Source organism: Gallinula chloropus (genome assembly GCF_964237585.1).
Source record: "Gallinula chloropus genome assembly, chromosome: 3".
Taxonomy (NCBI): Eukaryota; Metazoa; Chordata; class Aves; order Gruiformes; family Rallidae; genus Gallinula; species Gallinula chloropus.
Window position 1 is genome coordinate 37,666,710 of NC_140087.1, and position 24,504 is coordinate 37,691,213.

Here is a 24,504-nt window from a genome sequence, read left to right on the forward strand (position 1 = left end):
GCTTGGATTTCAAAACTTCCAAACTGAAATGTGGTTAGTTCTCTCTAAGATCTAGGCACAGAGCACAGATTTAAAACAACAGTGCTTGCAGAAAAACAACTTAAAAAATAAAAAAAACCAACCCTCTTTTGTTAATGAGGATACCTGTCTGGCTGCCTTTGCATTAATTTTTTTGGTGGCTTAATTATGGCAATACATATTTAAGTACAAGTCTAGAATTTTGTGGATCAGTTATAACAGTGCATACTGGAATATATATCAGAGGTTTTGTAGCCATCCTGACCAGCATTCAGTTGCAGTGAGCATGGTGGTCAGTCTGTGGTTAAAATATGGGTTTCAACACATTATCAGTGACTTGATTCTGAATTACTAACAGTGTGAGGTGTGAAAGTGCAATACAAGTAGATGTCTCTCATCCACATCTGAATAAATGAAGGAAAAACCCCCAAAACAGGTGAGTGGAAAAAATCCTACTACCGATTTCTCCTTACAACAGTGTCCTTCTCCCAGTTCAGTCGAGACATTCTCAAAAAGCCAAGGAAACCCTGATGGAACGACTCCTCGTAAATCCAACCGCAGTGACTGAATGTGTCCTACTCAGCCAGTAACTAACATAAAAAAACATCCTCAGGGGCACTTTCTCGGCTGAACTAATACAGCTTTTGTCAAGCTAATGGAGTTGCACATGTGCTGCTGTTAGGATCTGCTGTACAGACCTGCAGAATTTACTGCAGCGAGTGTTACTGCCACTCCGCGGAGCACTACTATCACTACGGTACTGTAGCAAGCAGTATGTTCCAGATTCCTTTTCTGTGAAGGAAATACCCAGAGCTGAGGAGAATCTTAAGCAACTACTAATAATGCAGGACTATGAATGTATATATCTGGCCTAGGGAAAAAAAAATAAAAATCCAAACCACAACCAGTGTAAGCTATTGACACAAAGCCCAAAACAACATAATCTGAAGCAGCCTGCTACTGATTTAGTAGTGACAGCAGGAGATGATATGTAATGCTCCTAATTCAAAATATGCTATGTAAACATAAATTGCAACACAGTCCCACTAAATCTGGATGCTTTTTTGCTTTAACGTATGCACAAGCTGCAATACGGTGATTAAATGGACAAGATGCCCCAAACCCCACAATTAACCATCAGAGCTGTGAAGCAACCTCCCAAATTCCTCTTAGTCCCTGAGCAGTCTAGTTGGACAGACCAGAACAGCATTTTTCCTCCACGAGAGATTGTCACCCTGACAGTGCCTCTCTTCTGTGCACTTGTGCCTTACGCTTGGTCCATGTCTGATAAAGCAGCAAAGGAGGTGGCTGGTCCAACATTAGCAGAAATCCCCCTTCAGACTAGCTGCAGCACACACAGTTTCTTTATCCACATGCTGCAACAGCAGCTCCTTAAACATGCCCCATAGTTCCACTGTGACACCCAATTCTCCTGGTCATCCTCTTCAGAAAGTGTTCTGCAGTGCTGTTAAACCCACACCAGCCTTTCCAAAAGAGGGAACATGCCATGTCAGGGTGGTACAGCCGGAGGTTGCTGCCTCCTCCTGCACCCAGAGGTGTCTGCATCACAACGTGAGGTGCTGCATCCCCAGAACATCTGCAAATCTTGCCCCAGGTTACTGCCAAAAGGAGCAGTGGTGAAATGCAGGCCTGGTGCTCCTTATTGAACAGAGGAGCTAACGAAGATGCATCATGGGCTTCCAGTGATATTCATAAGTAGTTCTGAGCTTCTCAGCAACTATCAGATTAAATGAATTCAATTATGAAAGTCAAAAGGCAGTGGCTTCGCTAGACAGGTGTTAAATAAGCACTTCTTGTACTTTCTGATTTTCAGCATGAATGTTGCTGCATGGAGGAAAAGTTTGCTGAAGCACCTTGTGCAGATGCAGCAGGAGAAAGGCAGGATGGAGACAGCCCTGGCACAGTCCCCTCCACACACTTTGCCCGTGCTCGCCAGCTGGCCACTGGGCTGATTGTCCTCCCAGAGAAAGCACATGGCTTCTGCTGTATTTGTACAGTAACCACTTTCTTCTCCAGAGACCAGCACCTGGGCTGCTGGCCACAGAGTACAAAATGACCATGAACACCTCATCCACAGTCCTACGGGCTTATCTGCACGCACCCCCTTTCCTGGAGTGGGTCAATGCCAAGATATATGAAGCAGCCTTGACTGTAATTTGAAAAGTGTTCACGAAGTCAGACTTAGCAATTGCCAGAGAAGGTGAGGGAGGTGTTACAAAGTGTAACTGGGGTTGTGTTCTGTCTCCTGGAAGCACACCAAGGCACTCTTGTTGTCCTTTCCAAGGGGGGACCTGTCGAGCATCTGCTGGCACCTCAGGGCTGTGCTCCCACTGCACTGAGCTCTGGCGCCCTCTGGGCTGTCCCAGCACAGGGACACGTACGTTCTTTCCAGTGGCCTTGGGTCAGTGGTGAATCACTACCAGAACAGACACCCACACCAGGCTCTTGGCTTTCTATTCTCAGTTACTGTTTCTTTGTCTTCCTCCTCCTGCTCTGGAGTTTAATTACCTCTGTTTTTTAAAGATCAGCTCTATTGTCAGTCCTCCTCAGCACATGGAGAGGCTTAAGCCTTGTCTGTTAAGGTCACCCAGTGCAGATTGTGCATGCCAGACAGCAGCATTGTGTGGCACTTCACACCCAACCAATGTAGCAGCGAGGTACAGTCCTCAAACTCATTTTAGTACCCCATCCCTCAGAGCTGTGCTTTCAGATTGCCCAGACAGACCCCACAAGGATAGTCCGTTGTTGGCTGCCCTGCTCTAATGAGGACCAAAGGCTCTGGGTGGTTTCCTACCTGTATACTAGAAGTTGCAATGCTGGAAAGAATAAAAACATTTGATGTTGATACAGATATGGGAACTGCTGTATTCTCATCAAACTTCTTACATGATATGTGTTTGCCACAGCATGTGACACGGTGTTTACTCTTGTTCAGAATTAACACTATTATTAATTGTTTGGGGTTTTTTTTTTGCTATCTAGTAGCTTTCAAGCTCTACTGTTGGATACTGGTAAACTAAATCTGCCTGTCTGAATTTTAAAACGTCAATGACACTCTTAAACCCAAATTAAAAGGTAAGCAAAGCTATTTAACTTCTAAATATTTCTTCTGGTAATGAAGAACATTTGCCATGCTGGTCACCATGTTTCCTCTGAGACATTGTGCTTTGCCTGAAGACAGACTCTATTCCTCTCTGTGGCAGCCTATGAACCTCCTGCAGCTCTTTCTGCACAAGGAATGATGTTTTTTCTTTAGGAAATTCATTTTGATATGAACTCAACTAAAATTTATACATAAACACCCTCTGTTACAGAATTAAGGGAAGATTTTCTCTGCTACTAGTGCTGTGGTTTTGAGTAATACGTAATGATGCTACTTTTCTACTTCTCTCTGTAGATGCATGGTGAAGAACACCAACTCAGAAAGCCATCATCATGTATAAATAACTTAACTGAAAATGTAACAAGAGCTCTATTGTACTTGGGCAGACTGGAGCTATGAAGCACGGGGATTTTCTGTTGTCCTTCAGAGAAATGAGAAACTGAGCCGTATGACAAATAGACTTTTTTCTGTGTATTGGACACCCAGGGATTGCTTGGAAACTCATCTGTGTTAAACAGTGGGCAAAACAGTTTCAGGGTAAAATGGGCTCAGCACATGCAATAGTCCAATAAATGTTTGTTGTAACACAGGACTTGTTTGTTCTTTGGCTATCATATCCTTCGTGTATTTCACTCAGTAGGTGAAAGAAAAGGTTTGCCTTCTCAATGGAATTTAGGGTAAGAACCTAGTGATATTTTAAAATGAGTCATGCTTCATCAAAGGACAATACTGAACTCTATCAAGGAAGAGAGGGTCAAAAGTGAACATTTTTGAAATCCTAATTAACGTGTCTGGACAGTTTTTACAAGACCATCTACAAGTCTTTTGTATGGACAAAAACCACCCAGCTCCCCATTACTAATGGGTTTTCGATGTCTCCAGCCTTGCCAGAGTGGACTGGTGCGTATAAAAGAGAGTATTGACACAGTCCTGTGTGGGCCTGCAAAGCCTGGCTGAAATCGGTACAGCAGCTCCACAGTCAGTATGTGTTTTTATCCGCTTGTTGGAATTTTGAGAAGGTATTTGTGTGCCTCCAACTGCATAGATAAATTTCTTCTTCTGGATGCAGTTATGCCATTAAACAGATTTTACAGTCCTGAGTTGTTTGACACCACCCACCAGCTGCGACTTCCAGCCTTTACAGGCCTGTCAAAGAAACGGTACGTGTCAGCAGTCCCTAAGCTGCTTTGGGCAGAATTAGCCCAAATTGTTAATACAAATCGCCTTTTTGAACAGCTGAAATTAACCTGGGTGACCTCGTGCGAGGAGGACGGCTGTGTTTCACACATGGATTTCTCCATCGCTACGGTTGTGAGATTGGAAAAAGGCAAGAGGTAGGAGGTGACAGTTTAACTGCCTTTGCTGTCTGGAAAATGAACAGCCTAAAGGAAAGGGTGAGAGAAAAGCAACAGCATGAGAAAGACGACAGAAAAGAAACATGAGATGCACTGGTGGGAAGAGCAGTGATACGGGACTGAGGAGAAAGGATGAGGTTCTAGCTGGAGCTAGCAGCGAGGAAACTGGTCTCCACTGCTGGGTCTTACTGTGCTGGGGAGAAAGGACTTGCACACCTCTAATGAAGTAACAAGACTGCACTGAAACATTTGCTCGAATCCAACTCGATTTCTCCCCTTAAGTGAAACAGGAGGCAAAAAGCCGTGTCTAATCACATCAATCAAAGTGGCAACGTTAGCCATCTCCCTTCTTGGGACAGCCTAATACTGGCATTGTGGTTTAACATGTAATGCTGAGGTGTGTGCCACTACCGTGGGCTGCATCAAAATTTCTCCCTATTATTTTAGGTGATTTATTCCTCAACATCAACCACAGATATCGTGAAGCATTAAAAGTACACCCTGCAGCACAGGCACGGATAGAAAGTACGCTGTGGGGCTCTGACTGAAGAGCTGCAGCAGGTCATACTGCAGGGGCATAAGGCTCCTTGGCTGCCCTTTTTGCCCACAGTTCCAAATAGGACCAGTATCTAGCTCTTCTTCAGGTGCCCCAGGTGACCCTTCCTGGCAGCTGAAACTGTGATTCAAGGGTGCAGAATGAGGCAGCTGAGCCACTGGCACAGTCCTAACCTGCTGCTCTGGCTACAGCAACCAAAAAGTCCGGCAGAAGGTCAGGAGGAATGCCTGGGCATTGCGATACCTTACACAGCCCCAGCCAAGGCTACCCGTGCTTTTGGCCACCAGAACCACCTAAAGCTCCTTTTGACCTGCACCAGGGAACTTAAGATGTCTTCGTGGAAATAGCACTGAGGAGAAAGAGAGCTTTATGCACCTTTTGAAGTTGCTTTATTTTCTATTACATATTTTGAAGTTTTTTCTAAAGACTGTTTGGAGTGTAAGCACCGGTTAATCATGTTTAAAAAGAGATCATATAACGTGATGTGATGAGATATTCCCTCTAGAAATCCTTTCCTTTCCTGGGAGGGGAGGGATGAGCAAAGGGAGAATTAATTTTATGTCTCTTTGCACATTATGTCTACACTGTATCTATGATACGGTGAAAATTTGGGGCAGCACTGGTGGAACTGACTATAGGTGGGATCTGCATCCCTTTTGAAGAAAGGAGGTGGAACAGCATGCAGAGATTTTAACCTGACAGTTTCAGCTACGATATTAATTCCAATGAAAGCGTCACAGATACAGAGCTCTGCAGTTCTGTGCTGCTGGAAAATGTACAGGTTTCCATTTCAGTAATATTTCTTTCTAAAAATAAGCCCTATTCAAGCCAAGCATCTGTTTAATTTGGTTCCTTTTTTTTTTATGTCAAATTACTCAAGCTGGATGAAAATCATTGCAGAAAGGCTAACATTATTTAAAAGGACATGGTATAATTTTACATTTAAGATGTCTCCAAAGAGAACAATTCCAAGCCTAATAGTTTCTGAGGGACTATTTGCTGTGCTATTAGTTTTGATTAGATCCAGAGATTCACCCCCCACCCAATCCATGCTTAACCCTTTCAGAAAAAGAGTGAAATGCATATTAAAAGAAACAGGCCTAATTAGCAATACTTCTCTGGAATTAGCACTGGCCATTGGACTGAGCTTGCGTGGTGAGACGTGCCCCTTTCTGTGCACAGAGCATGCCCACTCGCTGCCGCTGTTTGTCGACTCTGCATTCCTAAGCTGTCAACTGGAACTGTAGAGGCCTTAATTAGTCTCTCTAGGCTAGAGCACGTTTTCTAAGCGACGCAGGGACGTTAACAAATTTGCTCCAGTAGCACCTGTGAAACAGACAAGCTCATTTGAGAGAGAAGCCTGCAGGTTTTTGGGAGGCAGAACAGCTGGGTGGGAAAGGCTCTGCGCTGTGTTCCAGTCTGCTCCGCTCAGCCCCGGCACACGTCCTTGGATCAGACTGATGAGTTTTCAGTCCGTAAAATGACTGCAGTGCTACTCCCACCTTCTTTTACAAAAAGGCTTTGGGGATGGAAACCAGTATATCATATTCAGGTCTTATATAAGGGGGAAATTATTACATCAATATGGAAGACAAATACAAGAAACAGGGTTTAAATAGCCCCAAAAGAGGAACACAGCCATGAAGGACCAAATTCTGCCCAAACTACTTAGGTATTTGGCAAGCGAGCTGGAGAAGAGAAACATGATACTACTAAGCTGTAGGAAACCTTCTGCCTGATCCTGAGCCTCAGAAAAGATCTAGTTAGCAGTGAGAAATACCATCATCTCACATTCTTCAGAAGCTCAGCCATGCCAGGGAAAGAGGCACTGTGAGCTTCGTGACCAAATGGGAAGGACACTGCAGGAATCCTCAGGCCACAGGGGATGTACAACCACCGCACATCCAAGATTTGCTCTGAACCTGAGTTTAAGAGCTCTTCTGTACACATTTCTGTATTTCTATCTGCCTCTTCTGCTTATTTGCTAAGTCTTAAGCAACACCTTGATCCCATTTAGCCAAAAAGTCACCTTCCAGCAATGACTCTTGCTGCTACAAACAAGCTTACGGCTTGCAGAAGTGCCCAAGGGACTCTTGGCTCTCAGCCATGCCATCCTCTGCTAAGTCCTTCAAGCAGAGCCCAGCACTCTGTACAGGCCCACCCTTTCTGAAGCTGTAGCTGCAGGGTTCTGTCTATGCAAGCAGTGCCTGCTTGGAGGACTCATTTCTATGGGGAGAGTATCTGGAAGAAATCTGAACACATCAAAACAACAGAAGAGCGAGACACTGAAGTTTTGCAGGTATTTGACTGAATCCAAATCTTGAAAAAATTAGGACAGCATATAAAATATGCTGTGTTGCCTCCTGCTCTGGTGAGTGGAATTGTACACAGCGGCTCTGGTCCAGCAAGAAAATCAGGCCCTTTGATAAAGTTTTTCAAAACGTGAAAACTAAGAAAGCCTTCAACATACTCTCACAGATCAGGAATGAAATCCTCATAGAGAACTTCTCCATCTTATCTCTTTGCTGCTTCATCCATTTTACTGCAAATAATTGTCTCTCTTCACCGTATCTCGAAGACATCTCTCCATGCTGTTTGTAATCACTCCTACCATATCCACCACGGATCCCAGTTGCAGTCTAGGGATCTCCATGCTGGTTCCTTTGCACAGAGCTCTGGAAAACAGCCCTCCCTACGCAAATCCAAAGAAACACTGAGATTTTATTTTTGCCTAAACATGCTCTGAAGCCTGTATCTTCTATGTGGCATCTCACGGCCTTCTGAATCAGCTACTTACAGCTACTACCAGCTTAAGTGTCCTTCAGACAGTGAAAACCATCTTTTACCGAAGTGTCCTGGGATCTCCTGAATCTCAGCTTTACAAACCAAATTACATAGGAGAATATGGTTAAGTGTTCTCTGTAGTTTATCAAGGCTAGAAGGGGCCTTATGCCTCTGACCCCGCATTGTGTAAGGTTTCATTTCCACTAATATGACAGATCCAACTTCTTTGCGTGCGAGGGGGAGGACGTCTCGGTCATCTCCTTGAAAAGTCTGTTTTACCAACTGCTCTCACTATCCAACTTTTTTTTCCCCTAAAACTCCTTTTTTTAGCTTCAAGACATTCTGTCTTGTCTTGCTGTCTTTAGCAGCCAAATGGTTGTCATCCATCATTTATATCACCTTAGGAGGTATTTATAGATTTTGATCGCGTCCCACTGGACTCTCGTCTGTCTTACATCACGCATATTTGTAGCTCTCTTGATAGACCTTGCCTTGTAATTCTTGCATAATCTCTGCAGCAGACTTTCTCTAAGTTGTTTATATTCTATATTAAACCATGGATACTAAAATAGCACATGGTCCCACAGGGTTTAGTAGTCCTACTCAGGTAGTACAGGCAAAACTCACTTACATACATGCATCTTAGTAAGAGAGAAATCTATAGATTTGGTTTTCAATTTTATTAATAGAACTTTACTCTAGCAACACAGTTATGCAATGCTTGTCTGATGCTGGCATTCAAACCTTTGTATTTCCATCCTACAAATTAACTGAGTACACCAAACAGCTTTGTTACATACTAAGGGAATGAAAGCAAATAGGAACGAAATTTTTTGGGACGACTGCAGTCAGAGATATTTTCTCAATAAAATATTGGAAAGTATCTTTCAGAATCATAGTTATGATCTTGCAGAGGCAAGAGACAGGCTTTTCATATATAATTTGATAATCTATCTTGGGGAAGAGCAAGGAGAGTTAGAAGCTTATGGAAGCAGAGTTCTGTCTCCTATTTCCCTTTAGTTGGGTAGCAGGTTTTCCAGTAAGGATTTTTTACATCATGTTATATTCTTCCTGATGTATTTTACCACCACCCCCACACACACTTCCCGAATGTGAGGTGTGATAGAGCCATACTCTCATCCATACACACCTTACTGTCACAGCCATCCAGCAATGAGGATGCCTACATGGCGAGGGAGTGAGAGAGAACTGAAACAGTACTCAGCATCTGAGCAGTACCCATTCGCCCATCCTCTCCCTTGCACTGTCACCTCCAGCAGTAGGTAATACATTCTGATACATTTCAAAGCTAAATTTAAAGGGGACGCCTTTACCATGGCTCTGAATTGGAGATCTCTGCACATATGCTGGGGCCTGACCCCTGTACCATGTTTCTGTGCAGGAAGAGGGAAGAAAGGTCGGATGAGCTGTGGATGGGTACTTGCTGGCGAGCCTGGCAGGCTCAGGGTCAAGTAATCTGAGGTTATCCAGTAAACTTCCCATTGACTTGCCTATTAAAATACTGATATATCTATCCATGCTCCACCAGACACTCGGTACCTCCCAGACAGACAAAAATAGACACAAACTCTCCCCTTAAAGAACTTCTGTCTGTTTCACTTTACAGGAAAGTCACTTTGGTGACATAATATGGTTAAAGAAACACAACTCAAGCAGATCTCTCTAGATCTACAGACACTTTAGCTTGCAAGGAGATTTTATGACCTTTGGACTGATTTTTCTTCTTCTTTGTCCTTTTCTTGTTTCACTAAAGTAAGCTAAATGTGTTCAGGATTGCTATTTTCTTTAAAAAGATTGCAAGAGAGTGCACCGTGCCGTGGTCAACCTTAGAAGACCACTTGTTCTTTTGTTACTCACGCTTCCTGCGTTCAGCACAGAACTCCTGACATAACCAAAATACAGGCCGTGGAGAAAACATTGTAGAGATAAATAAATACCATTGTGCAACCTCCTGCCTTCAGATAGCATAATATTTTATCTGCTTACACCAACCACCTAAAATCAACCAAACCAAGACTGTAAATATCAATGGAAGAGGAAAATAACGTTTGGAGAAATTACAGGACATGGGAATTCCTACAGCTCTTGGTGACTATCTCACTCACCATTACTAGCGAATAAATAGAGGCTTATAGCAAATCAGAGGCCTGCTAAAATCAGCTTTCATGAGTTACTGACTTCCGTTTATTGATAGCACGCTGACATCACTTCTCTGCTGGAATTGCATTTTTATAGCTAATTAAAATGCACCTTCTTCACAGTCTGTGCATATCAAAACATGCCAGGATAGATGTACTTTTAGTACTTTATAATTACCAGAATTATATACGGGCTGTAGAATTTACTAGGACTTGAGCATTAACTAACCTGTATCCCAGAGGCAGACAGACTGAAAATTGGGCTTTGCTCACAGCTGCAGAACATTTGGAGCCAAGTAGTTGGTTAGTACATTACAGAGATAGGAAAAAGTCATGAAATTCACATGTGTTTCGAGATCCAAATTCCACTGTAGTACTGGCATCTGTGAAATTCCACTTGTCATTGGGGACTATCTCTATTCTATGTTTTATTTTGTCAAGGGAGAGAAAGAAATGTATACCCTGTCCTTTTACCCAGTGGTTGCCCTAGCTCTAACAGCATGGAAGAACTAAAAATCCATTCAGATGTAACCCATTAGATAGTTTTTTGACCTAGAAAAGAAAACAGTTGGCATCAAGGTGTTGAAGCCAGCCCCTATGCCACCCACTTCTCCAAAGTTTGGGGCAGTTACCGTATTGGGGGTAGAACACACCACAGCAGCAGCAGTTTCTACTTGGCTAGTATCCATCAGTAATCTCTCCCGGGGGAAAGGGGTCGATCTAAATATAGGTATCTTTAAAAAATGGGGATGACATCAGGTCCTCTCCAAGCTTGAACCATCACAATGGTTTTAAGTAAAGAAAAGCTTTTGGAATATGCTAATTGCATCAAATCTCCAGCAGGGTTTGAAAAATTTGATTCGCTAAGAATTCTGAACTGCAGCGTTTCCTTTGTTTTCCAAAAGAGAGCTCTTCATCTTTTTAGGCTCCCATTTCTTCCATCTACAGAAATTCCTCCCATATGCTCTAGCATCATTATTTCACTTAGCTGATTTATTTTCTTTACATACTGATGTGACTGAAATAGCTTGATCTGATTTTCCTTCGCTTCTGACCTCACAGTTACATTTGTACCCATGTGAAGCTTTTAACTAAAACAACTATGCCACATCCCTTTGCCATCGAAAATCATTACCATGCTGTCAGGATAATCAGTGTTCTAGCAGAAGAATCTGAAACACCTTAGAGGTCTGTCAGAGGAGGAACAATTTTTCTCCCAGAGTCTTCTACAGCATTCAGAAGAATAAACAACATACTTCCTTGTATTTCCTAATTTTAGGGTTTTTTTCCCCATCTCATTCCCAACTGGAAAAAAGTATAAGTGCAAAATTTTAAAAGTACCTCAGAGTACCTATGTGCAGTAGAATATGATGCAAGGATTTGCTAAGCCAACATCTACCTGCACTAACCCAGGTAGGAGGCTGCTAGTTTCAGGGTAGACTCAGTCTGTGGGAATTCTGTCTGTCTACAAGGTTTTATGTTGCATGGCATTGAAATACTCTCAGAAGTGGAGATCTAAGTCTGAATTCTTAAATACTGCATTTGGAAGCCTGAAGGCATGTCTAAAATAGATCTGGAGTTTATTACTAACATTCCATTTTTACAGATGCCATGGAAGAAGAGGGAAGAGGCTGCAAGAAAATTCCCTTACTCTGCAGGTTCAGTGACAGGATTTACAAAAGCAGCTCAGTGCCTAGAGGTGCAGCCAGGTGTCTAGGGGCACTTCCAAAAGCACCTCCGTGAGTCAGATGCCTAGTCTCACTAACCAAGTTAAAAGCCAGATCTGTTCAAGTGCTTTTCCAACACCAGCAGAGATCTCCCTTTGCACTGCCAGACGCCTCATTATCTCTGTAAGATGGCCCCCAATTAGCTGCAGGTGGCCAGCAAAAGGAAAAAGGATGAAACGTTCTGTGTTTTAACAAACACCTTCTGCTCCTGGGCTAGGAAAGGTTTTGTTTATCTGAGTGAATTTACCGGCTGCAGCTCTGACTCAAGTTGCTCTGGCTCGGTACTCCGCCGCCTCCGTATGGCTCTACACAGCGATAGTAAATAAGGCCTGGTGAGTGGCAGTCTCCACGGAGGGATTATTTACCCAATGACATGATGTGTGTCTTCCCGCGGCGATGCCACCACATCATTTCCTTACCTCCTTCACTCTCACCAGCTTCCCCTGTGGAGAGGGGATGATGCTCTCCGACGTGCTGGCAGTTCATCTTAAAGAGGGAGCTTTTAATGAGGAAAATGGGGCTGCTGCCTGTCACACAAACTATCAGTGCAGATATTTTTTTCCTGTGAATGTTATGTATTAGGGAGCACGGAGAAAATTATACTTACAGAAGGAAATCAAAAGAGTCTAATTACAGTGATTTTTATAGAGAGAGTTAAAGGATGCATGTCAAAAAGGACTGATATATAATTATGATAATATCAGTTGCAGCTCCTGTGCTATCTAATTGCTTGAAATGGGAGGCATTGTACAATCTTTATGAAAGCGAGCTACTATGATAACAAAATGATATAATCTTGGTATGAAATAAAAATAAAATTGAAAGAAAAGTAAAATGTATATACTGGTGGGAATAATAACCAAAGAGGCAGCACTCAGTGTGCTGGAAAGACGGTACAAACCGAAACCCATCAACCACCTCAAGCCCCAGATCTTTGCTACGCACTTGGGTCACACTGTGTCAGACACTGAGATGCTGCGTGTGTTGCCCAAAGCAGTAGTCAAAATCACAACACACTATCATGACAAGGAGAGAGTCATAAGAAGTGGAGGAAGAAAGGAATAAAGAGAGGAAAGATCAACAAAAACAGGAAAAGCATAAACCTAGTGATAAAAGTGTTAAACTCTTCTGGAGTTTTGAGCATCTCAAACATGTTGAGTTTGCTCTGGGTCCTCTGAAGTACTCCAAATTCCCCGTGGCTGGGCAGCTGCTGGACTCTTTTGGATTCAGGCACTCAGGCATCTTTGAGGACTGAGGTCTTTCTATTTTGGTTTCACACTGTCTCTATTACACTGATAAAACTGTCAGCAATACTTCATATAAATAAAATATTAAATGTATTACTTTAACATGCATTTTGTTCATCACAGATGCAATTTAATTACACAGAACCCATGCCTCCTATAGCATAATGCCATCTGTTGAAAAATGACCTGGATACTGGAAAAAAAATCTCATTTTTCCATTCATTAGAAATGAAAAAATCCTCACATGTTCATGTTCAAGCCCACGGACCTGCTGGTAGGTCAGTGCTCCTAATTATGTTGTAGCTTAGAAAATTCAACCTTTATTTGAACAGTGATACCAACAGATTGGCAGTTATTAGTGGTTTACAGGGTTTTGTCACCATAAGATGACACCAAAACTTTCATGGACTTTCATGGATACTGCTTTATCATCAGTCTTGTAATAGAAAGTAGATGGAACAGAAATTCCTTATACTAATCCTTTGTTAAATCAAATGTTGTCACTTTTTGGTACAAGGAAAAAAATAAATACTTTTCTAACATATGAGTGTTGTAATTGCTACACCCTTTTCTTAAAGAAAGCTGAATGTTTGGAACTCTTCCTCAGAACTGTAACCTCACAACCACTTGCCACATTCACACTGGTCTGTTGTGCCCTCTGTAATAGCTGCGTAGTGTTCATTCAATGTCATTTAATAGATGTCGTGACTTAGTCCTCTGAGGGTGATCTTCTGAAGTGATTCTACTAAGTTCTTCCCCATCAGAAAAGATTCCCTCATACCTACATTCTTGCAGCTTCCCGGCTTCTGAGTCTGCAGTGACTGTTCTACACAGTCCTGCTTAACCAAGTCTGAAGCTCACTGACTTGTCTTTAATAGCCAACTAAATGCCACTGAATTAGTATTTTACATCTCTGCTGAAGATCACCTTTTGCTCCTTTGGGCAGCATGTTGGTGTTGACAATCAAGGAGAAAAAAGGCAATTAAGTTTTTGAAGGTGATTATGGTTTTCACTTACAGATCTGTCTAATCACAATAAATGTCGGAACTAAACAACTTGAGAATGAATAATAAAATGCTGTTTCAACTTTGCAATCACTTTAATACATTGCTTTGTTTATTTATGATGATTCAATGTAGGAGCTGTTAAAAATCTTATCTAGTTTGCAAGGAGCATGGCTGAAACGATTAGCAGAATTTCCATGCAAGACTGGAGAAGTTTTTTCCATTTGGGAACTTTACTTCATGAGATTAAGGGTGAGACAATATATATGGCTTATCATGAAACCTGCCATCTTCTGAAAGAAACAAACAAAGAAAGAAAGAACAAGCAACACCCACCAACAAGAAATAAGCCAACAAAATAAAGAAATAAACCAACAAAATGTGCACTGAGCGCACTGCTGCCCAGGCTGGCAGGCAGAGCAGCCTCAACCACGTTTCTGGCACTTCCCAGGCGGCTTTCTTACCTTCACTGCAAACTCTGTGTCTGTGGCTTTATGAACACATCTCTTGCACACTGAATAGGAGCCAATGCCTATGTCTTCCTTGATCTCGTATCCATCCGTAAAGTGAATGTTGTTCCCATGTAACTGCTATAGGAAAAGAAAAGAAACAAGGTAATTGGGACATGGGTATGTAAAACCAACAACTCTTGGTTTTCTCTTGGTTTTCCTCAACAAAGGAAGTGCTTGATCTCCTTCACAGAGCTCTCCTGACCTTAGTACTTCTTTGAAGTTCAGTTAAAAAATCTGAAGCTCTTTACTTAAGAAAACAAGCGTGTCCCCTCCCTTTTTACCTTTCTCCAGTCTGAAGGATGGAGTTGGCCATACAGAAGTAATGGAAAAAACGCAGTGATTTACTATTTATGGAATGCAGAAAGCTACCTCCTATTAGACATTCTCAGGAAACTGTAGGCACAAATCCCTTGACAAACCCACATAACTTGACAATATAAACTTATTTTTAATTACTGAGGAGCCAGATAACTTATAAAGCCCTAATCGCTTCACAGGCTTCGAAACAGATACACCTCCAAACCGCCAGAGGTCATGTCCAGGAGAGAAACTATGATTTCTGTGTGAGAGAGAAGTTACTATTTTAAGCCAACCTAACTTAAAATATATTACTCGTGAAAATAGCAGGAAAATAATTTTAAATTTCTAATTTTATTTATTAAAGGCTACAAAATTAACTCTGGCATCATTAGTTCATATGCCCCTTGGAAAACCTTTGGGCAGGCAGATCAGACATGTGGTGAAACTGAAATCTGAGGTCTTGCTGCAAGTTGCATTCCAGGACACTCAAGAAATGTCTGACAACTGTCAGTATCCTCTAGGATCCTCAGTCCAGGAAATGTATCTTTGCTAGCAGTGTCCCCACGGAACCTTCTAAATTATAAGACCTACACTTGTTGTATTCAATACATCTTTACAAAGCTAACCACAGGAACATATATATGAAACTAGTGGGATGTCATTGCTCAGGTAAAATTTCATTTACTGCATATGAAAATCTTTAAGAATATGACATATTCCATTGTAAATTATTAAAACAGTGATGAAAACCTATGAAAACCACAGGCAGGGGCTCCCCTCTTGAGGCACATATACTTCTCACTGTAAGAGAGGAACTTTCTTCCTTGTGGGAAAATCTGTTGCGTTTTCGAGCATCCCAGTTCCCTCCCCCAATTTCCTTTCCCTCTGATATATCGAGCCACTTGTAGCAATTTTATTTATTTATTCTATTTCATTTGTAAAGGCTGTGGAGAATGTGAACTTAAAAATAAAAGCCTTTGAGGGAAAAAAAATAATCTCATTTTCCATCTCCTACATGCTGCATGTAAATACCTCCTAGAGAATGTGAACTTAAAAATAAAAGCCTTTGAGGGAAAAAAAATAATCTCATTTTCCATCTCCTACATGCTGCATGTAAATACCTCCTACCTACACTGGGTAGCTGTGAAGTACCAGTGAGAACGCTGAGGCGATTTAAATACACGGCGCACATATGTATCCACCCAACAAATGTGAAGTGTAACATCAACATCAGTACCTGCACAATTGGATGGACGGTGATTTTGTGCACATCTTGCTGTGCAGGCTCCTGCACCAAGTTTGAGGCAACAAAGCTGAACCCTCTGAAAAGATGATGAGCATTGGCACTTGGAGGAACACCTGGGGAATCTGTAGGAGAAGGAAGAAAACGGCCTCAGGAGCTGCACAAAAGATCAGAAAGTGATAGCACAGCACCTGCAACAGACAAAGTCACCCCTGCCAGTCAACAGCAGGAATGCTCAACTGCTAAACTGCCAGACACATGCGAGTGTAAATCCTCCTCTGTATCAGGCTTTGGTGCGCCATCTCCATCCCCTTCCTCTGATCTGAACAGTGCAAGGCCATTGTTTGCAAGAATCTCTCCTCTTGGATACAGAGGCTTTTTTTACATGCACACAGAGAGGAGTCATGGGACAGTGAGGCTAGGAGAAAGACAGAGGGCTCAAGGCAGGGCACCCCTCTGGCTTAGCACAGGTTCTCCAGAGAGTGGAAGAAAGCTGCAAGCTGCTGTATCTTCCCTTTGTAGCACACCTTGACCACAGAAATTACAAAGGGTAGTAAAGGGTAATGTGGTATGTTGTGTAGGTGAGGAGAACGTAGAGAAGACAGGACCTGAAGTAAGTGTAAAAGTGTGAATCTCCAGTAGTGGTGGTTTGTGGCCTCATTTTTCTGACGTAGCTTTAGGAGCTGGGACTTACTGGTTGACTTGTGCTCAGGTGAACAAATTGACTAGAAGTGTTTTAACTAACCTTCATGGACTTTTTCTCCCTACTCCTTCCCCTGACAGAGCAAATCCAGGGAGGGAATGGCGGGAGATCAAAGGGCCCTGAAGTATTCTGCCTTTGGAACAAAATAACCAGAGAGCAGTTCCTGGTACCTATGCCACTGCTCAGGGAGAGAAACACCCTGCCACATCGAGAAGACTCGCACTTCACTTAAAATTCTGAAAAGCTTTAAAGAGATCTCTCCCCTCAGTGTATGCTTTGTCCCAGGCATTTTCACAAGTAAGAAAAAGCCTCACTGCAAACCATTCCTTGGTAGCTGGGTAGCTGGCAGGGCATTATAAAACCCACAGTACTAAAATGTTCTCAGCTTCTGTTTGCTCTTTTTTTGAAGTGGTTTTTTTTTCCCCCTTCCCTTCACATTTCCTGCAACATGTGATTTACCATGGCAAGGTTACAAAGCTAAGCTTCCTTTTGGAAGATACCTCCCTGTAGGAGTCTGTAAACACCCAGTTTAACTAGAGTAAAGAGAATACATCAACACCGGACCTTCTATCTGACTCACCTGCCTACACCACCCATTAGTGTGTAGGGCAACGGTGTGGGTGACTGAATGTAGCTTTAGGTCCCAAAGATATGTGAGAATAAAAGCATTTCCTTGCGTGAACATTCCCTGTATAAATCCACTGGTCAAATGAACAGAGGATCTGAAGCCAGAATATGGCAAAAACAAATTATCTGCTTGGAAATAAACAAAACTGAGACTCCAGCTAATTCTGTTTCCCATTACAAAGCTGCCTTGGCATTGACAGGAGTCAGAAATAAGCACAGCAAGTCTGACCTCACTGCAAAGCACGTGGAGAGGCTTGTCGCTTGGTAAAATGATGTGGGTTATTTTTTTATCTCAGTGTATCAATGGGCACTCTCCTTGCAAACACATGGATGAATCACACCAGACCTCTGCATCACTAGGTACTTCTTACAATGGCATATCTCCAGCAGTGACTTTCCAAGAGGGATCAATTAAGAGGAAAGAATGTTTATTTAAAAAAAGCATGAAAATAATTCAAATCTCAGTTCTCCTGGACTTCAGAAAAGCTGTGATCTGGCTCTAAAATGTCAGTGTAGGTCATGCCCATTTAAAAATAACTGCTCCTTCCTAATTCACCACCAATCTCTTTACCACACACTGTAGAAGGACTGCTGGTTTTATGGTGCTCAGTATTAAATATTCAACGCCACCAACTGATGTACCTATCATATGAATTAAATGTTAAAACACCTGTGTTAGGTGCAAAATTATTTCTAACTCATGTTAATTAACTGATAGCTATGAAAATTAAATAATTTTTCTAGTCCTGATAAACCCAGAATCATTTAATATGTCTGAGTTAGGAGTTGGACTCAATGATTCTTATGGGTACCTTCCATCTCAGTATATTCTGTGATTCTATGAATTAGACCTACTTGCAAATGCCAATCTTGTCTAATGGTTATCTTTTTCCCCTGTGAGAGTCATAATATTTTGTCCCACTAGTACCATCTAACTTTACAGGATTTTCAAAGGCTTCATAAATCTCAAGTAATTTACTTCAGTATGCTTCACTGGGGTTAGCAAGCATTATTATCTTATTTGCAGAGGAGGAAATTTAGGTACTTCAGGTGCAATTTCACATAATTTTTCTCAGCAGTAAAGCCAGCGTAAGACATCCCTGCTGGTTTCAGCGTGCCGCTTCATCACGTAGAACTGTACAACCATTTGTGGTCTGAAACTCAAGTTGGGTTACCAGATTGATCCTTGTTTGATTCTTGTTCAAATCACCATTTATCACCTGGATTGCTTCAAGTTTCCTGCTCCCTGTGAGGAGCTGAGTCAGCACAAATGAGAAGCAGGTCCAGAAAAAGTAACTTCAGCTCTCAACTTTGTCCCTGAGACAAAGCGATGTGAAACTACACGCAGAGAGATGAACCGTCCATGTCAGAAACCACATCTTCTGCACACTCAGAGCTGAGTTTAGGAACCCACAGAAAGGTGTTGCAACCTCCAGGCCAAAGAAACTTTCTGACATAGATCAAATTACTGCATTGGCAAGTCACTGGATCCAAAACTTTGTCATAAACCTGTTTCCAGTTAGAACTAATACATAAAGACAGAGTGCAAAATGATTGCCTCTTTCCCCCTCCTTGGTAATTTCTATTAGGCATTTCCATCAAATACACCACCTGCATTATCATAGTGCAACAGAAATTATTACAGTGCTTTCTGGCTGGGCACGTTCTCCCTAACTGGATACGTCTGTATGGGGCCAATGTCATGACAGAAAAAACCCCACAAAATAAAAGAAACCTCTGGTTTGGTTGCACCAACAATATGAACCGGTGTTAAACACTCTTGGCAATGCTCTCCCCCTTCTGGTTGACTCAAGCAGTTTACAATAACGGGCAGATGCCAGTCTGCAAGGGCTTTTCTATCACTCTGGAAATGTAAAGGGATTTCCACTTTCAGTTACACCTATTTTGGAAGGCCAGGGTTTGATTTGGCCACTTCATATAATAGCACAAAGCAGAACAGAGGCAGACCATCTGCCCACCCCAGCATAAAACTTCTTGGATGAGATATCAAAATATAGTAATACATAGTGTGTAAAATATAAACCTGGGCATCAGCACATGCATGAAGCACAAGGGTTTTCCTGCTGGTAAAACCAATGAAGTGTGAAATTCCAAAGCAATCCAAAATCTCTATGTTTCTCTGAGACTCTCTGGGACAGCAGCACCACTCTGTGCTTCTTTCAAGGTCAGGTGACCTTGAAGTCTCCAGTATTTCAGAGAAATGGACATACAGATTCCTCTGAAATCTGATTTGAAGCTAAAATTAAGGTGTGAAATCGCTGGTATCCAAAGATTGCTTATTTCAATGGCGGGGGACAGGAATGTCAGAACATCACTAACCTAAACTGGAGACAAGTAGATGCCCTAATTAGACCCAGCTAATCAGAGTGTAACATTTTTCATAGCTTGTGAAAGTCAGGACATCCTTGCAAAACCCTCCTAGGAATCTAGACTGACAAATTATTTTGAATAGATACCATGATTTCGTACCCCGTGAAAGGAAGCCTGAGTCAGGCTTTGAAGAGAGGTTTGGGCTAGTTTTAAGAAAAAGGCTGAAGGTCATGATGAGCTTGAAATGAAAACTACAAGAAATCTCAGCTCTGCTTTGTGTGCTATAAAAGCAGGCTTTTTTCTGTAATGAAAGCTCAGATCTTTTACTCTCACTGCAATAGTTCTGTGGCGATTTGGGGGTTGAAGCTTGAGATATTATACTTGGTCATTACAACAATACTGTGATGTCTACAGTGCTCACCATCTTTCAAAGTGTTTTACAAACCACAGCTAATTGATTTTTTTACATTTTAGAACACAGAAATAGGTACTTCTTCACACAGGAACATCAAGGCAGAAATGCAACGTCGTTTATCCATGTCTAGCAAGAAGCAACATTATAACAGGGATTACTACTCTGAGGGGTTACTGATATTAGTGGAGAGCAAAGGGCTTTCCACTAAAGGAGTGGCAAGATGGTGTTTTGTGTTGAGATTGTGATATTTCTTTTAGGAAACAGAAATTACAGAAACAGCATTCGCATTGCAAGGATTTCCTAAATACTGTCAGCCAAAGCTCCTGTTGGCGTAACTCCACTGATCTAAGAAACTACCTGATGATTCCCCATTACTGTTAATCACATATTAATTCCAATGAAAATTTATTACTTATGGACTAGTCTATGAGATAATTAAGGAAAATATCTATGGAGTATATAATTAAATACTAATTTGAAGAAATGCAAAGTTCTTTGATGCTGAGGTAATTTAAAATAGTTAAATTCAACTAATCTAAGAAAGATAGGTGCAATAAAATAGTGAATCAGTATTTATTTTTCCTATTAAAAATGTGAAACATATCCTTCCTGAAGACAAATTAATGTGAAGCTGGTGAAACACTTTTGAGCTTTTCTTGGAAATGCAAACCAGTCTCTGCTTCCTGGTGGATAGTGTGAACCCAGTGATGGGACTTTTAGGAAGGGGAAGGGGAAGGAGGAACAAAATGACTCATGAAAAGATGCGTTACCCATCTGCCTCCTTACTAACCTGTGGGGGTCCGAGATGTGAACTCTGGATCAAAATGAAAGGTGTCTTCTGGCCGTCCCACCGCAGGCTTGAAAGGTGGCTTGATTTCTTTCCTGTATAGTTTCTACAAGGAGAAGAACAGATCACAATCGGTGACAGTCTGTACACCTCCAGCACCTTGCCTTTATTACTAGGGACTTTGTGGCCTCTTCACTCTCGCTTAGTGATCACCAAGAAATTAGTTCACGGTGCTCTTTTGCAAACATTCATACACACACATGCACACACTCTCTGGAAGATGAACACACTGAGGTGCAGCATGTTCTGGATCTGATCCAAAGCTTACAGAGGTTAACGGAAAGACTCTTACTGATTCCAGCCATCTTTGCAACATCTCGGGTTGAAATAGCCAAACCTGAACATCGTGCTGATGGCAGCACAGGGAACACGGGTCCAGTTTGACTCCCTGCCCCACGTTTCAGTCCTTAGACTGCATTCCCTTCCTAGTCAGACTTCTGTTCTCAGATTTCAAAGGGCTGAATTAGTTGCCACAGACAGAGCCAATAATTAACGTGCCCGAGCATAAATATAGCATTTCATCCAAACTTTCAAGTCATGATAAGAGCTGGAGAGTTCAATTTTATGACTGTTTGTAACATGCATTTTCAGGTTAGCTCCTAAAACAACTTCATAATGACCTGATTTTTCAAAATATTTAATGGAGATTAATACATACTTGTCCAACTCTTTGTATGCAGGAAGATTCTTTTTAAGTGTGGGTTTTGTGGTGAATTAGCTTCTGTAATATAAAGCCTGTGGTCAAGCCTAAGATATATACACTCCAACATAGTTTGAACTTGATTTTGGCATAGATAAATAAAGGTACTTGAGGCAGGAGATTCTGTAGCACAGTATTAGCATTAGCATAAAGCATATATTTGTGGTTGAATTATGATTCCTTGGAAAAGTGGAATGGTGAGGCTGGAAATGACTCTGCAATAATTAATGGCCATTTCACCATAAAAAGTTCCTGCTTGCGTAAAACTGCTCCGTATCTTCTGAGAGAAAGAGAGATGAATAATTGCTGTGAGCCACAATGGTAAGCCAGTCTTCCAAATAATTAAAAGCCAATTGCAATCTTAAACAGGAAGTGTCACTCATCAACTGCAAAGTATCAACCCGGTAATTAACATACAGCTTTTTCTGTCTGCGTGGAACTTTAGAAGAGAACCCAGCACCTACTGAAGGTTTTTCTGTTGCTAAGGTTTCACCTTGAGAAAGCTATTTTCTTCCAGCTTCCCTTTATTTGTCTTAATTCACAACTGCAGCCCCACTACAGCAGAAAGCAATATGGGCACATGCACACGCTTCATCTGGGAATTAATTGCACCCCTCATCTTATGAGGTCTACAAATTGGACTATGTTTTAGGGTTGAACATTATTTGGGAACTGCACTCTCTTTTGATTATTGTAACCATATTCTCTCTGGCCTCTCATTCTCCTCGCTCCCACCCCCCCCAATCTGTAGTTTCCTAAGTGCTGTTGGAGGTACATTTGTATTTTGGATCCCTAACCCACATCCTCAACTACTAGGGAGGGATTTAAGATTCATCATGAGTCACACACCACCTAAAGATGTGTAATCACAAGTCTGCTTGCTGGGAGGGGATGGAAACAAAGGAGTTGCTTGTGTAGTGAAAGTCACCTCCTCTGAGCGCGACCTTTTCCATTTCCTTTTCCACTCGTGATAAAAATTATTTCTGGTGTTTCTGACTAGACCACTAGCAACAGCGAAAGATAAACAGGCTAAAACACTTCCCCACCCCCCCAAGCTCTTGAATCAGATAACTAAAGGAAATCTTTGAGGAACAAGAACAAGTGGAGCAGTGCAATCTGTGGGCTTTCCTGTCCCACACTGGCTATAGTTCTCTGAGTAAGCCACTACAACCAAAGCCAATTCACTGAAACAAAGTAAGCCACAGGGCAGCCCGACACAGTTAAACATGAAGTCTTGCTGTGGGCAGAATGCTTCCTCTAAAATCCCGCATCCTGTAGACTGCAAAACACAACGTGACACAAGCTGATCTAACAGCAAGAATCAGCCACTGTTTTCTGTACACACAGGGGACAAATCTGCTGGAGGATTTGAGATCTGTCTGGATTTCCCAAGAATATTTCTAATTTTAGGTGAAATGTCTTAGCCTATTATCTCTTACCATGGTCCCAAAATTATTTGGGGCTGATGGATCATCTGGATCTCTTCCAACAGAAACCAATCACAGTGGCAAATGGCATAGCAAGTTAAGTTTCAAATCTTGTCTTTGACCATTTCTATCAGGCTTTCATGTAACTCTGGTAATGTTTAGACTCACCTACATCCCACGTCACAGTAACCTCGGATCTATATGCAGAAGTCACTGTGACTTCCACCACCTATTTTAATGGTAACAGGGTCCCAGGTGCCCCAGTTTAAGTCCCAGTATTCATATTTGAGTTACTATTTTGGGGTACCTTATTAGGCATTCAAAAAAGACTTCGGCTATTTTAGTGCTAATGGAGGCATTCACATTTCAGTTTGGGTGCTCAAGATCATTGTATGTGTCTTACTTTGCACGGGTATGAAAATCACAGAATTGTAGGGGTTGGAAGGGACTTCAAGAGATCATCTGGTCCAACCCCCCTACCAAAGCAGGTTCCCTAGGACAGGTCGCATAGACAGGCATCCAGACAGGTCTTGAATATCTCCAGAGATGGAGACTCCACCACCTCCCTGGGCAGCCTATTCCAGGGCTCTGTCACCATCACTGTGAAGTTCTGCATATTGGTGAGGAACTTCCTGTGCTCCAACTTGAAGCCCTTGCGCATCATCCTGTCTCCACAGACAACTGAAAAGAGACTGGCTATTTCCTCCTGTGTCCCACACTTAAGATATTTATAAACATTAATCAGATCCCCTCTCAGTCTTTTCTCAAGGCTGAACAGTCCCATCTCACTCAGCCTTTTCTTTTAGGGGAGATGCCCCAGGCCCTAATCATCTTTGTAGCCCTCCTCTGGACTCTTTCCAGGAGATCCCTGTCTTTTTTATACCAGGGAGGCCAGAACTGGATACAGAATTCCAGGTGGGGCCTGACCAGGGCAGAGTAGAGGGGGAAACTGAAAATTATTTTTTTCTTCCATATTGCTTTCACATCCCTAAAGCAGCAATGTGTCCCTTAGCCCCTAATGTTTTGTGGAGGATGTAATTTCTTTCTCTTTCTTGGTAAAGAATAACTGCCCCAAATCCCGCTCCCATTTTCAGAAACAGGCTGGAGCATTGACTTATCACAGAAAAATGTGACTGACAGGTATCAGGAATCGCTGTGCATCACGCATGCCTGTCGGATCTAGAGGCTGTGTGGAGGGAGTGCATAATTCACAGTGTGAGGGGCGGGCACTCCAAGGTGTGAAAGTACGATTTATACATTCACACTTGGATAAATATCCATGTTTCTGTCCACTTATCAACCCTTTACAGAGGTACCTATGAATTAACTAAACCTACAGCAGTTTGAGAAACTATGAGCTTCCATCAACTTCCTTCCTGATTCGGGACAACCCCCTTTTTTTTGAAATAATTAATTTTCCCTCAG

At 42.1% G+C, this 24,504-nt stretch overlaps 1 protein-coding gene across 1 annotated transcript in view; it reads right to left on the minus strand.

Annotated features, from left to right (window-relative positions):
- Window positions 1–24,504, minus strand: part of RPS6KA2 (ribosomal protein S6 kinase A2) — a gene marked incomplete at both ends in the record, with an annotated part of 171,985 nt that overhangs the window by 15,064 nt on the left and 132,417 nt on the right. The window contains 3 exons of the mRNA XM_084261212.1: window positions 14,439–14,564; window positions 16,024–16,154; window positions 20,896–20,998. Coding sequence (XP_084117338.1) covers window positions 14,439–14,564; window positions 16,024–16,154; window positions 20,896–20,998 — 360 coding nt within the window. The remainder of the gene's footprint in view (window positions 1–14,438; window positions 14,565–16,023; window positions 16,155–20,895; window positions 20,999–24,504) is intronic.